General features: G+C 60.6%; 3 protein-coding genes across 3 annotated transcripts; 1 reads left to right on the top strand and 2 right to left on the bottom strand.

Annotated features, from left to right (window-relative positions):
• Window positions 1-5959: 5959 nt before the first annotated feature.
• PLICBS_001605 (uncharacterized protein) lies at window positions 5960-8907 on the bottom strand (the record flags this gene model as incomplete). Its single annotated transcript, XM_018317309.2, has 4 exons — window positions 5960-6137; window positions 6702-8233; window positions 8286-8822; window positions 8884-8907. The coding sequence occupies 4 exons, from the start codon at window positions 8905-8907 to the stop codon at window positions 5960-5962; spliced, it is 2271 nt and encodes a 756-aa protein (XP_018182834.2).
• A 2710-nt stretch (window positions 8908-11617) lies between these two features.
• Window positions 11618-12135, top strand: PLICBS_001604 (uncharacterized protein; the record flags this gene model as incomplete). The annotated part of the gene is made up of 2 exons (XM_065599866.1): window positions 11618-11688; window positions 11934-12135. 2 exons carry the CDS (start codon window positions 11618-11620, stop codon window positions 12133-12135), a joined length of 273 nt encoding a protein of 90 aa, XP_065455938.1.
• A 348-nt stretch (window positions 12136-12483) lies between these two features.
• Window positions 12484-13073, bottom strand: PLICBS_001603 (uncharacterized protein; the record flags this gene model as incomplete). The annotated part of the gene is made up of 2 exons (XM_018317310.1): window positions 12484-12906; window positions 12981-13073. 2 exons carry the CDS (start codon window positions 13071-13073, stop codon window positions 12484-12486), a joined length of 516 nt encoding a protein of 171 aa, XP_018182835.1.
• Between the last annotated feature and the right edge of the window lie 294 nt (window positions 13074-13367).

Genomic DNA, 13367 nt, shown 5'->3' with positions numbered 1-13367 from the left:
GCCTTGTGGGTGCCTGGGGACGCCTGGGGCACGCCGCACCACCCTGGGCCAGCATCTGGGGCGCCTGGGGAGGAGGCATCTATCATCCAAGGATGCTGCCTGGAGACTTGACATCCACGGCATCCGCACTCGCCACGAAACAGATGGGATTCGCTGCGCCTTCACACCAGCATGAACGTGCGCTGCAGCGAGTCCTGTGTCATCCCCGTCAACCGCTTTGTTCTCCATTTTCGGCCCCTCTCCCCGTCCGCCTCCCTGACGCGGACTGCTCGAACCTCCGCGGCGGGGAACTCGGCGCCCAGCCCGCTAGCCGTGCTCCGTCCTTTGGAAAGCGTCCCACAGTCGCCGGGATCGCTGAGCAGCAATGGACCGGGGCCCAGGTAGCTGGGATTGTGGCTCCCTGCACGTCTCCTTCCCATCGGCCTCGTCCTACGGACCAGGCAAGCCATCCGCCGTTCATCCACCCGCTCGGCATGCCCAGCTGCCTGCGCCAGCATCACGAGGCGCACGGTTGCACCGCGGCTTACACCGGTCCTTCATCTCGAATGTGCGTGCAGTGCGCTGCATGGCCCGGCAGACGAGGCCCGCCTCACTCCGACAAGAGTCGCTCCAACCTCCAACAAAGTCGCCAATGCTCACCGTCAGAGCCCCACCACCACTCCGCTCCGTCAAACACGCATAGCCGCCGCGGCCGGCCCCCAAGTAGCGGAAGAGCCGTCCTGGATGCAAGCCATCGCTGCGATCCAACAGGAACCTGTCTTGCCGGTCCAATTGGCTTGTTCACGGCACCCCCCGGCCTCGCCATGCTTCTCCTCGCTCGGCCGTCTCTTAGTTGCCAAACCGTCCGGCCCCATCCCGAACGGCTCATCACGCGGCGGCAAGGCTGGTTCCCGTGCCATGCACCTCTGCACCGTCGTCACGGCTCTGCCACCTGGCTGCTGCCCTGGCGGCACGGTACGGCTTCCCGCTGCAGCCACACGCAATATCTGCTGTGTCGTCGACGCGATGCGAGTCTGTATGTAGGCGCCCGGATTGCTTGCATGCAGCCCCAAGGCCACCCCTCGGACAAGACCTGCGGCTGTCACGCACCCAAGACGCTGACAGGTTCCCACCTTCTTGGGACCAGCCTCGGCGCAGGGGCATCGAGGACATCCCATTGGGCAGCCCGTGGCAGACTGTGATGTGGACACTCAGCCTCCAGATGCAACCATGCTTGTCACGTCAACTCGAGGGCCGGTCCACAAGCACCAGTCGGGACACTTGCGCAACTCCGCAACGATGGTCTGCTGTAGGAGGGCGGCTCGGCCGAAGTTGTCCATGCGGTTGCATTCGCGCCTGTCAACTGGCTGTCAAATGGCTGTCAGACCGACGAAAAACACGGCCGGCAGCACCGGCCACATGTCGAACAAGGCTACCCAACTGTGCCGGCGCTACCAATGGCCCCGAACGGCACAGAGCCAAGCCAAACCAAACCGCTCGGATAATATCTGCATGTTCCAGGGTTTCGATTCAACGCGATAGGGTGGAATTCTCGCCTACCGTCCTGCAGATATTGGCCCATGTCCGCCCAGAGTGGCAGCATCCGGGCAGGAGACGATGACTGGCACCGTCTGGGACCACGCCCCCACACGCTGCCCCGACTTGTCATTCTGGAGTTTCGATTTTGGCACAAGCACGGCCCCAGGGGAAAGTCTCCACCAAAATGGTTGCTTTTTCCATGCCGGTTCAAACTGCGGCTGCGGTCTTCTGAGGATCTCCGCCTGGACTGCTTTGCGCGCGCCTTTGACTTGGAGACTGCTGTGCCGACGCTCGTCCCCTCGCTACACCACCAACCGGCCAAAGAAAGGAACCTCTCCCTCAATAGTGGGCAGGCTACCTTCTTACAGCTTCAGGTTCACCACTTGCTTTTTCGCTGACCGGATCCCACAATTTGATCCGACTCGGGACCGGGCCGAGTTGCTGCTTGACGCCATCGCCTTGCGTAATCCCGATCGACGGGCAGCCACTCCACACACCTTGCCAAAGCCAGCACCCCGGCTCTACATGCCCTGGACTTGCGGCTCAAGGATTTGACCTGACCGAAGCGGTTAAGCACAAGTGGAAATGAGAAAGCCCCTTGGCCTTGGTTTCAAACATGATCTGACGGCCTGGACATGGACGCCTTGATGACGACTTGGCTCGCGCGCGGCTTCTTGATCATTGCGCCTATTGCGGTCGTTGCGAGCACATCGCGGCCATCATGCAACGCGCCCGTCACGCAAGGGAATGCCGGAGAGATCGAATCGGCCTGCGAACCATGAAAGTGGTTGTGGAAAAAGGTCGACCCAAACTCCATCTTGACGGGCACTCCTCAGTGGCTGGACCGCGACCGGACTGGAATGCGATTTCGCGCTGCATCGCATCTCATTAGCAGCACGATGCCATATCGTGAGACCACACATCTGAACAGACAGTCGTGGCCAATCGCACTCGAAACCGGACGCGGGATGAACCAGCACTGATAGTCGAGAGATTGGTGACGGTTCCGCCAGCCACGTCCCTTGGCTACCCCAAGACGCTGCTCGTTTGGGCTCCAGCCCATTCCGGGTTGTGGGAGACAGGATCCATGTTTCCTTTGTGCCCCACTGTGTCATCTGAGTTGAGCAGCCTGCAATGGCCCGGCGCCATCGAAACAAACCCCAGCGAGGCCCCGACTTTGGCAATCGAGCCCCTTGTTGCTGCAGCAGGGCTAAGGCTGGATGCGGGATAGTCGTCGTCATGGTCTGCCAGTTCGGGGCCTCGACACTTCTCTGTGCGGAAAGCCGAAGACTGTCGGGTTTGGTGCCACTAACAATCCCTGCAGGAACGGCACTGCTCAACGTTCACAGCCAATTGAGACGCATTTGCGGTATTTCAGCTTGGTCTCTGCTGCTTGATGAACTTGTGCGTCGCTTGTAGTGGCCAAGAGAGCGGCAAGAGAGCCTCCTAAGTGACAATTTTCGATTACTGAACAGCATTATCGAGATGCGTTTGCAGCCTTCCCGTGTAACCGGTACGTCCCACTCCCACTCGCATAGTGTTGGTGATCTAAAGCCAACGATTCACGGCGCATGCACACTAAGCTAGTACTCACGAGACACACACAGTGGGCGGGAACGGCCTTCTTCTCTGTCACAGCCAATGTAGAGGCCCTGTAACCGACGTGTTGGCAGGTGTGCCGCAGCTTTCCATCCAGCCTCGACGATGGACTAGACAACCAACGCCGACGAGATGGATCGCAGGGGAAACACACCACACGCACCTGCGAGATCACTGTTGGATCCGAACGCAGCGCGTGAGAGTGTTACCTAAAGAATGATGTCATGGTGCTTTCGCGGCACATCCCGACCGCTTAGACACGGGGTGAGCTATGCGTTGCACCGATATGGGCGACGATTCGACAGTACGAGGGCAAGCAAGCTATGTTGTTCCCATGGGAAAATTGCATTTCTCACGATGTTCAAGCCAACCTCAAAGCCAACTGATTGAGCCAAACAAGCTGTCGGCCCGAGAATTCTTTCGCCAAGGTGGGAAAGGCCATCCGAACGGTACGAATGCCGGTCGAATTCGCAGCAGATCCACCCCCACGATGTCTCAGCAATGACACCCTCTCGGCCAGTTCATTCTCCAACTGGTTTCCCGTCTCAGATGGGATTTGAGTGAATGGTTGGCCACCCCTGGTCAACAGTTACCCGAGGCTCTCTTTCAGTGCTACATTGAGTCTACTCGACACCGCAAGGCGGCAGCACAAAGCGGCTTCAGGCCCACGGGAGCAGGACGACATACCATCTAGCTTCGCCTGCGTGGACTGACTCTTAGTCAGACGCTACCCCAATGCGAAAGGTGGCCGTGGTGCTCCTTGTCAAGCTTGGCGAGGCGACCTCTCCTCCAAAGCTATGCAACGGCAGACTCGACAACGTCTGACTGACGAGTTACATACACGTTGTTGAACAGAGCGCCCTAGCGTGTTGCGACTGACTAGCATTCCCCACCAACGACCAGACAGGCGGGAACGAATCGTTTCTCAGCGCTTGAGACACAAACGCTCTGTCCGCGTCGTAGCCCCGGTGGCGTTGAGGGTCCTAGATGGGTCTGGCCTTCCCGACTGGGCCAGCTTGGCGCGACCGTGTCAATGCTCCGTCAACGTCGAGCTTCCGCCTCTCTTTGAGCAACTGAGAAAGCACCTCTTGGCAGTGCTGAGGGCGTCCAATATCGCCGCAAGGCTGCTTCTCTCAGTCGGTGTGGACAGTCGCGGAATGCGCTGTCGATCAAGAGCGTATGCCGGCGTTCCTGAAACGACTCGCTATGGCACCGGTTGACCAGCATACCGGGTAATTACCGTCGTCCTGCCCGTAACAAAATACTCAAGGGCGTCTTGAAACGGCCTGCTCGCAAGATTGAGACCTGGTGATCGGCGCCTTACCGGAACACGTCCCGCGAATGGCACTCCAAGACACTGTCACACTTCTGAATCAAGGGAGCGCCGCCGGCTTCGAACTGTGGCAGATCCGAGGTGGAACACGATTACAGGTGCTCGATCTGCCTGAACCTTGTGTCACTCGCAGATTTGATGTGCCTGCCAGCGTGATGATCTCACAATCCCATTGCTGATGAGATAATCAAGCTTCTCACTTCCTCAGTCGCGAGATTGATCTTGAAACGGGAGCGAATCGGAAAGTATCGCGACAAGCGAATGCCGCTACGGGCCGGGGCGTGTTCCAAACCATTCGGACCGCGAGAGGTCAAGACAGTTGCCTGCAAGCACCTCCCGCACCCGTCCCTGCTTTTTGCGGCCCCTGGCGGGTGGGCACCCGGAAAAGAAAAAGGTCGACGCATCTGCTATTCCCACAAGTTGCGGAGAGTCGAATAAGAATTTCCTGATTTCCTGATAGAGCTTTGGGAAACCTCGGCGCAGCAGAATGAAGCAAGAGGCGGCCAGAAAAAGCAAAGGCTGGACGAAACAGGGCTCGAGACACGTGTGCATTAACAACAAGCAAGGCCCGGGGGTTGTGCACAGCTACAAAGCCGCGTACCCATGCCCGCAGCGACAGCCCCCCTTGTCTGTGTCTCCCCATCGATCGCGTTGGGAGCCACGGTATACGAGTTACGAGGGACAGAACCATCTGGTCGGTCTCTGTGGCTGCAAGCGGGCGAAGGGGGCGTATTCGCCATGTCTCCTGTCCCAAGGCCCTGGGTGTGCCGGTCCCACACCGTCAGACATACCTACATGGTAATGGCAAGCAGCCCCGAAGGCTGTCCGTTGTCCTTGTGGAACAGCGGCTTTGCGATCCCGAGTCCGACGCCCGGGGTCGGTGTATCGATTCTAGCGATACACCTTGCCGGCTGCTGGTAGTATTCCCGAGCCGCAAAAGCCGCGAGATTATTCGGGGGAACGCCAGGTCTCACAGGGACTTGTGTTTGTGCGACTCCAACGATGAGTCGAGTTGCACGAAGGCGAGGTCAAGGCCTCGATTCTGAGCCTCTGGAACGTAGCTCTGTCAAGTATAACATGTCGATTCCTGCCCCGAAATTTATCGGCACGGTCAATAGGCCAATACGCGCTCCAAATCACCAACGTCTACCGAGGACGGCTCAACACAAAGCCTGCTCGGCGCGCCCCTTTATCCCCCGACTATCCGGATCTCGCATCCCGAGGCCCGGAACAGGAGGTGAAAAAAGCAATTGTGGAGCAAGGAGACGGCTCATCTCCTGGATATCTCTGCCGCCGTGCAAAACAAGAAACCATACCCATCCCATTAACCAAGCCGGCAAGAATACCAAAACGCCGGGCGGAGGAGCCTCCACATTATCTACGGGGTATGCCCGCCGATGCTCCCTGGCGGCGGCCAACCGGTACAATTCTATGGAAACCTGCGCGTGCTGAACATAAAACCATCTGGCCGCGCTCGTCACCAAAGACGCAAGCCGAGGAGGGAACGTCTCAGCGGAATGACTTGGACACCATAACGAGGAGCTTCCCGCCAGGGATCTGGTTACCTTTGCTGTCCATGAGCCGAATGAAGCGGTATCCAGGCCGTAAGCGATCAAGCCGAATGCACGCCCACGCGAGTAGCGGGGAGCTGCCGAGGCCCGTCCGGGATTCGTCTTCAATTTTGAACCTGCGCAGCGGCGTCGAGAGCAAGTCAGCCAAGTGGTCGATACTCTAGGTGGCAACGCAAGAGCTGAAGTAGCATTGGGGGCCGGCCGGGTCCTGAAGGTGTGCATCATGCAATGTGAAGATTCGGGGTGACGTGAGGGACAGGCAGGCCCCCGCTGGCGTCAATGCCCACTAGGCGATTGACGATGGAGATTTGTTCGACCGGCATCTGGCCAGAAAAGACGAAATCGTTGAAGATGCCGCCCGTGGCGCTGATACGCTCCCGCCGCTAGGCACGGGGCTGTTTCAGACGCGGGAGCTGACGTCCGAGCTCTCGGCAGACCCGCCGGGGCTCCGGGCGCGAGACGAACCATCGGCGGGCCGCGGGTTGAAACGAGTTCGGCGGGTTGCGAGCAGTCACAAAAGCGCCGGGAAGGATTGCAAATGAGCAGGATCACCTCAGTTTCAGTCATGGGGTGAAGTCACTTCTGATGAGTCGCGTCTCGTGGATGCCCAACCTCCAGGTCGGTCGGCAACAGGGGTCGCGGCTGAAGGACGCTACAGTAGGGAGAAAATGACGACTCACCTTAGGAAGCCGAGCTCCGGAACCACCTTGGGGATGCCACGGAAGCGCAGCGTCTTGCCGTGCGTCCCGAAATGGGGGTTGACGGACTTCTTGGCATCGGTTCGCTGCTTGTACGGGCCCTCCTTGGAGCCCGCGTCCTTGTCCGCGCCGCCCGGCTTGTCGACATGCAGCTCGACCTTTACAACAGGCCGGATGGTGCTCCCGCTGCGGGCGTTGTCGGCGTCGCTATCGGCACTGGCATGGCTAGGGAGCTTGTGGCCGGCATAGATGGTGATGTCGAGGTCCAAGGTACGCCCCGGCGCGGCCAGTTCCTGCGTGTCGGCGGTCTTGTCAGAGCTCTGGTACCCGGGGGGCTTGAGGATCCAGCCCTTCTGGTCGGCAAACATGCCCTCGTTGACCATCATGCCCTCGTCGAGGCTCTGCCAATTCAAGGCGACCATTTGCACTCCCTTTCTCCAGAACGGGCTCGGGTCAGGGTTGGAGCTGCCGATACGCTTGACGTCCGGAAAGGCTCTCATGAAGTAACCCTTGTTGTGCAGAAACATTTCCTGCTCATGCTTTCGATATAGTTCAAGGATACGACTCTCACTGATGGAGAAGATGTGCGTCGGTTTCTTGGCCTGCGGGGTGCGGAGGCTCTCAAAGCGTTCGCTGCGAGTGTACACTGCGAGCTCGGCGAGGTTCTGGCAGATGCGGACCTTGGGGCGCTTGTCCGGTGGCGCGGAGGGGGCGCCAGGCGCAGGAGCTGACGCGGTCTTGTCGAGGCGCGGCGAGCGGGATGGTGCCGGCAGCTCGTCGTCGGAGACGGAGGCGTCGTCGTCTGGGTGTTGCAGGATAGGGATCTCGCCGACGCTGTGGGCGACCATCTTGGCAGGCGCCCTCTTCACCTTGACGAGGATCTTGTTGCGCAGCGCCTCGAGGGTAGGGACGCGGAACTTGGGATCGCATGCCTCGTGCGGCTCGCTCACGAGAAGGTCTTGCCAGACCTCCCTCATGATCTTGACCATGACCTCCTGCTGTTCCAGGTCGGCGTGCACTTCGAGGCTAATGATGATGGGCAGGTCGTTGTCCACAAAGGCAGACTCCTTGATGGCCTCGCAAACCTCGCGAAAGCCGCAGGGGATGGTCAGGGTCCAGCCGTGCGTCACAATGGGCTCGCCACGGGGCATGGCCGCTCGAGCACGCGCTCGTGCGGCGCCGCGCCCGACGTCGAGGCGGTCGTTGGATTCGTGGGGATCTTGTTGCGTGAGGACGACGCTCGAGCGGGGGGAGACGTCGTCGGCCATGGCGCGGCTGTTGGCGCTGGGGCTACGTGAGTGAGAGTGGGATGCCTGCTTGTCGCCGAGGTAAGACTTGGCTGATTCGTACTTTTCCCCGACCGCGTCGACAATGTTCAGCGCAGCGTTGGGCAGGGAGCTGCCCGACAGGCCGCGACTGTGTTCAACGTGGGGAGACTTGGACCGGTCCCTCGACGGGACAGCGTCGCCGTTCCAGACGTCGATCTCGATGCATCGGCAACCCCGAGAGAGAACCTGTCGCTTTGAAGTCAGCCTTACCCAGCAAGGGGAGACGGGAACGACGCACAGCCTTGTAGGCATCTGGGGTGCTCTTGGACGCCCACTGGTGGCCGTCGAGGTAGGTGTTGTGACTGCTGTTGATGAAGTAGTTTGTGAGTGGTCTGGAGAGGTCGGTTTCGGGAGGGGCGGCCAGGGCATCGATGCCATGCTGCTTGATCCAGGCGTAGAGGAACTCGCCGCAGGTGTAAGTGTCCCGGTCGAGGTCGACGGCGGCCTCGCCTTGGACGTCGTTGAGAAAGGCGCAGAAGGCAGCTCTGGAGAGAAGGGCGTGGGGGCCGCGGAGGTGGCAGTATAAGCGCTCGAGGGTCTCGCGCATGTCGGTGCTCATGTGGGCGTCGAAATCCATGTCTGGGTGGCCGCTGGCCGTGGAGGCGTCGCTCGTGGACTCATCGGATGGCTTGGCGAGAGCAGTGACGCGGACCAGGCGCCCGAGGGCGCGAAGGGACTGGGGGTTCGAATTGCCAAAGATGGACAGGGTTCGTGCACGGCGAGGGTTCTTCTTGTCGGCACGGTCCCCGCGGCCGCGAGTGCCACGGCTGCGGCCCTGTTGGGCGGGAGTGTTAGCTCAAGGGAGGGCACGCGCGCACGAGCCGGACGAGACGTACGAAGAGCCCACACGACAGCTTCATGGCCGCGGGCGGGCAGAGGGGAGGCTCGAGGCTGCCGCGGTGCGGGCCGGCGACTGACGCGCGGTGGTGGTTCAATGCCTCGCACGCGACATCTGCGCGACGGGGAGCGGGCGACGTCGGCGATGGGCGGCGGGCGGAGCGCGGTGCCGGCGCGGGAATCCGCGACACGGGCCGTCGACGTGCAGCGGGTGAGACGGGGCAGCCGGTGAGTTCGTCTTTCGTGCAGACTCTCGTCGCAACTCTATCCCAGGCGACACGACTGAACGGTGGAGGAAAATGATTGAAGAGTGAGGAAAGGAAAGGAAAGGAGCCGTCGATATGTCAGCAGTGAGAAGCGAAGCGGGTCGCGCAGCGGACGGTTCAGTCACTCCAACTTTTTGGGCTCTTCAGCCTCACCTCCGCAACCCTCCCCTCCCTTTCTCGAGAAACCTGTCCAATTGCGCCCGCCGTGGGACGAGGTCTGTCTGGGGCGAATGGCGGGACGGGAACGGGGATCTGCTGGGATTGGCGATGGGATGGGATGGGAGGGGACGGGGAGGGGGCGACTCGAGTACCTTGCGCTAGCACGCGCGCGAAGGAGTGACGAGAGCACTGCCTCGCCGCCCGCCAGCCCGTCGCTCGCCTTGCGCTTCGCTCGTTGACAATGGCCTCGCTGTGTGACGGTCCCGAACAGGGAGTTGTCATTCGAAGAGAATGAAGGGGCTGCTGATCCAGGCGCCGCATGAGCGACAGGCGGTGCGGTGCTTCGACGATTATGCCTTTGCTCGGTACTGCATGGACGGCTCGGTGAGGGCGTGGGATGCCGCCGTTGGCGGACGACCGAGACAAACAGAACGGCTGCTGCTGCTGCGACGGGCGGAGCGTGAGTGCCGGCCCGCCGGTCCATGCAGCTGGGGCGGAACGCGGGCGATGCAGGCAATGCAGGCAGGCAGGCTTCATCATTGGGACCGAGGGAGCTAACTAGCGACGCATCGGTTGATTTGGATGCATGATCATGGCATGGGGGCCACAGGGCTGAGCTGCCGATGCCCTGGTCTGGTCTCTGCGCATCCATCCATCCATGCCCTGCCGCCCGCAGCCATGGGCCGACCATGGCATCCTTGCCCTCGCCGCTGCGGCTTCCCGCTGAAGGGGGCGCAGCCCAGGCCACAAGGGCAATGAGGAATAACGAACAGCTTCAGCCCTGCAACTTGGGCCCACTCGCTCCTACAGGCCCTGGTGCGGTCAGAAGAAATATACGTAGACGATGGGTTGATGAGGCTGCTGGGGAAGCACCCGCAGGGCACGGCCACCGCCAGAATTTCTCCCTGGTGGCCCGTGGGCGTCTCCCGTGACGTCTGTAGACTGTATCGACGTGCGGCTCTTGTCTGCTACGTATTTTTCATGTGCAATGGGGGCACCTTGCGCTAGGCCTGATGAGTAGGCAAACAAGAGACAGTGGACAACGCATCGACAAGCAAGCAAGCAAGCGAGCGAGCGAGCAGGCGAGCAGCAACGCCGCCCTGGGAGGGTTCTGTGGATTTGGAAGTGGAGTGGGGCCTTTTTGACCACGGGAGCGGCCGTGGGCGGGCCGTTCCTGGGCTGGGCTGGGCGAAAGCTTGCCCGCTGTTGGGGAGTATAGAGTTGGCGTTGTGGTGGCGGGTAGTAAAACTGCCCAGCGGACGGCCCATGAAATACCGTCTGGCGACAAGCAAGAAGCGCGGTTTTCTTGTCCATCGTCACGGGCGGACTCTGCTCTACTTCGTACGTCATCGCAATCGCCGACCTTCACTCCCCCTCATGGCGCCGCCAAGAGTCTGTACGACGCGGGGGGCTCCCGGAATCTGCCTTGTATGCTCGATAAGGCGCGCGTCGTGGAGAGGCCAGTCCCCTCGCAGGTAAGTACCTGCAGCGTGATGTCGTTTGTAGAGACGGGCTGAGTTTTGCCTTCGCGTGATGTGTCTGCTGCCAAGGCTCAAACCTGAGTCGCGGTGAAGAACTCTTATTACTGCCTCGTGGTGAGCGTGGTTAGTTGACTGAAGGGCGAGGGGATTCGAGGCGTACCACCGACACATCGTGCAGGCAGTCTTGGGATTCCGCGGAACATTGCAGAGAACAACCTGTATTAGAGTGAGGTTGCCTATGCCATTCAGTCGTTTCTTCCTGCGCTTGCACCTAATGTTTTTGCCACAGCGCTGGGAATTGCGCGCCGAAGATGAAGGACGAGATGCTCCTGTCGGGGACCTACCTTGCGGAGCATGCGCTTGACGGCAGATACGGGGGTCCTCCGCGGCGACGAAGTATAATGATCTCCCGCGCGTGGGTGGGAACAGGGGAAGCCAGCGTTACGGCGGTATTGGCGCCGCTGCCAGAGGGGCGAGCTGCCGAAAGCGCCATCTGGACGCCGCCGCCCCGGAGGGCCCGGAGCCGGCGGCGGCCCGGGCTGTGGGGCCGCTTTCCCGCGCCGACCGATTTGACAGCTGGTGTGGTCCCGCCAACAGTCGCCGCACACGCGCGCGGGCGATGAGGTCATCCCACCATCGACCACGTCCGTCCGACCACCTTGCCTGTCCATTGCTGGACTTTCTGCCAACCTCCAACGCCGTGTTGTTGCCAAAAGAGCTAGGTGACGACAGGGAGAGAATTGACAGAGGCCTCATTTGTGTCTGTCCTTCGGGAGCGTCATTCGGGAGCGTGGTTCAATTCAACTCTGCCACCGGGTGACAACAACATGGGCAAGGAGGACGAAGCGCAGGTCCGGTCTTGGGGCTTCGACCACGTCTTCACCTGGACCGACGGGCCGTGAGTTTCTCTCTCGTCTCCTCCTCCTCCTCCTCCTCCTCCTCCTCCTCCTCCTCCTCCTCCCCCTTTCCCGACTCCCCCTCTCTCCTCCTCACTTCTGTCGTCGTTCCCACCGCACGCGCGCTTACGCTCGCACGCACACATCTTCTCAGTGTTGATATTCCACTGATTCTTGCTTCTGGCTCGCTGTTGGGGCTATGGAGCCTAGATTGAGACTGACGATTCTCCCGACGAGGGCGTGACAGGAACGCGCACTACGCCCCGCACGCGCACGCCGGGCTGACGACGCACCTCGTCCTCGCGGGCGAGATGACGCTGTGGTACCCGCGCGAGGAGGCGAGGCAGAAAGTCACGTATGGGGTCGGCGCGCGCGTCGACGTGGATGCCGGGAGGGTGCACGAGGTGTGGATGGGCCCGCGGGGGTGCACGTACGTGATCGGGGAGTGATACATGGGCTGAGCGATGGGTTGCCTGCGCGTGAGATTGGGATGGGGGAAGTTGAGAGGGCCTGCGGGATGGGTGACTTGGCGACGTACAAGAGGAATGTAGATGAGGGGCTGGTCTTCGTCTCTTGCGCTGTGCGTCTCCTTCTCATGGCATTATGATATAAAGTGCATTATCCGATAGGTGTTTTGCGTTGATGAGAAGCTTATAAAGTGATGCAAGACAATGCCAAACTCCTTCGACCCCGTCAATGCGCACAGTCTCACATAAAGCTTCAGCCCTCAGCACGGGTATATACGAGCATTATCTTATGCTATATACCATACAAGGCCGCCTAAACGGCTTGCCCTCTCAACGCCTCTCACTGGCCACCTGCTCCGCAGACACAGGCACCCTCTCCTCCGCGCCGGGGTAGTCCTCCCTCGCCTTGCCCCGATACCCCGTCTCGTAGTCCCTATCGAAGCCGCGCTCGTGCGCCGGGTCCGACGCATTGGCGCCCACGCCCTCGAGCCCCGCGCCGTCCTTCTTTCGCTTTCCCCCGTGCAGCTCCTGGCTAGTCATGCCCTGGCCCGGGTGTCCGAGCCCCCGATGCACGTCCGCCGACGTCGCCCCTGGCAATGTGTCCGAGGCCGCCGGCACGGCGCCTCCTGACGGCACGGTTTCGTTAACCGGCTGTGGCTGGAAGGTCCGGCTCGCGGGTGCGGTGCCGGGCGGGTGGGTTTCGGCGTGGAATTCCGGGAGGTGGTCCTTGCCGACCTTTGTGCCGGGCGCATGCTATATATGAGGCACGTCTGGTTAGCGATTTGGTTTCTCTATTTGCTGCCCCCGCGCGTTCTGATGTTGCTTACCCCCTTGGTTGTCAGCGGCTCTGATGGCGCTACTTTGCTCCTGAACTCGCCCTGGGCGGATGTCATGGCATCCGGGTTCTTGCTCGCCGACATGTTGTTTTGCTTTGCTTTTGTCTTTGCTTCAAGGGTCTTCTTTCTTCGGCGAAAATTGGCTGGCAATGTGATCATGTCAAGGAGCAAGCGGTGTCTATTGAGTCGCCGACACTTATACGGCCACGCGCTTCCTCTTTGCTCGTCGCCAGCACGGCATGACGAGACATGATGTCAACAGCAACTCATTAGAAATTACATCACTCTGGGCACCACAGGTGCGTCGCGATGTCTACAATTCGATTCTGTTGGATGATGACTCGCGTATTTGTGGTTCATCCTCTTGTCAGTGGAAAC

Source organism: Purpureocillium lilacinum (assembly GCF_023168085.1).
Source record: "Purpureocillium lilacinum CBS 284.36 DNA, scaffold_1, whole genome shotgun sequence".
In the NCBI taxonomy this organism is placed as follows: Eukaryota; Fungi; Ascomycota; class Sordariomycetes; order Hypocreales; family Ophiocordycipitaceae; genus Purpureocillium; species Purpureocillium lilacinum.
Note: the sequence above shows the minus strand (reverse complement) of the source record. Positions and strands in the feature narration are given on the sequence as shown.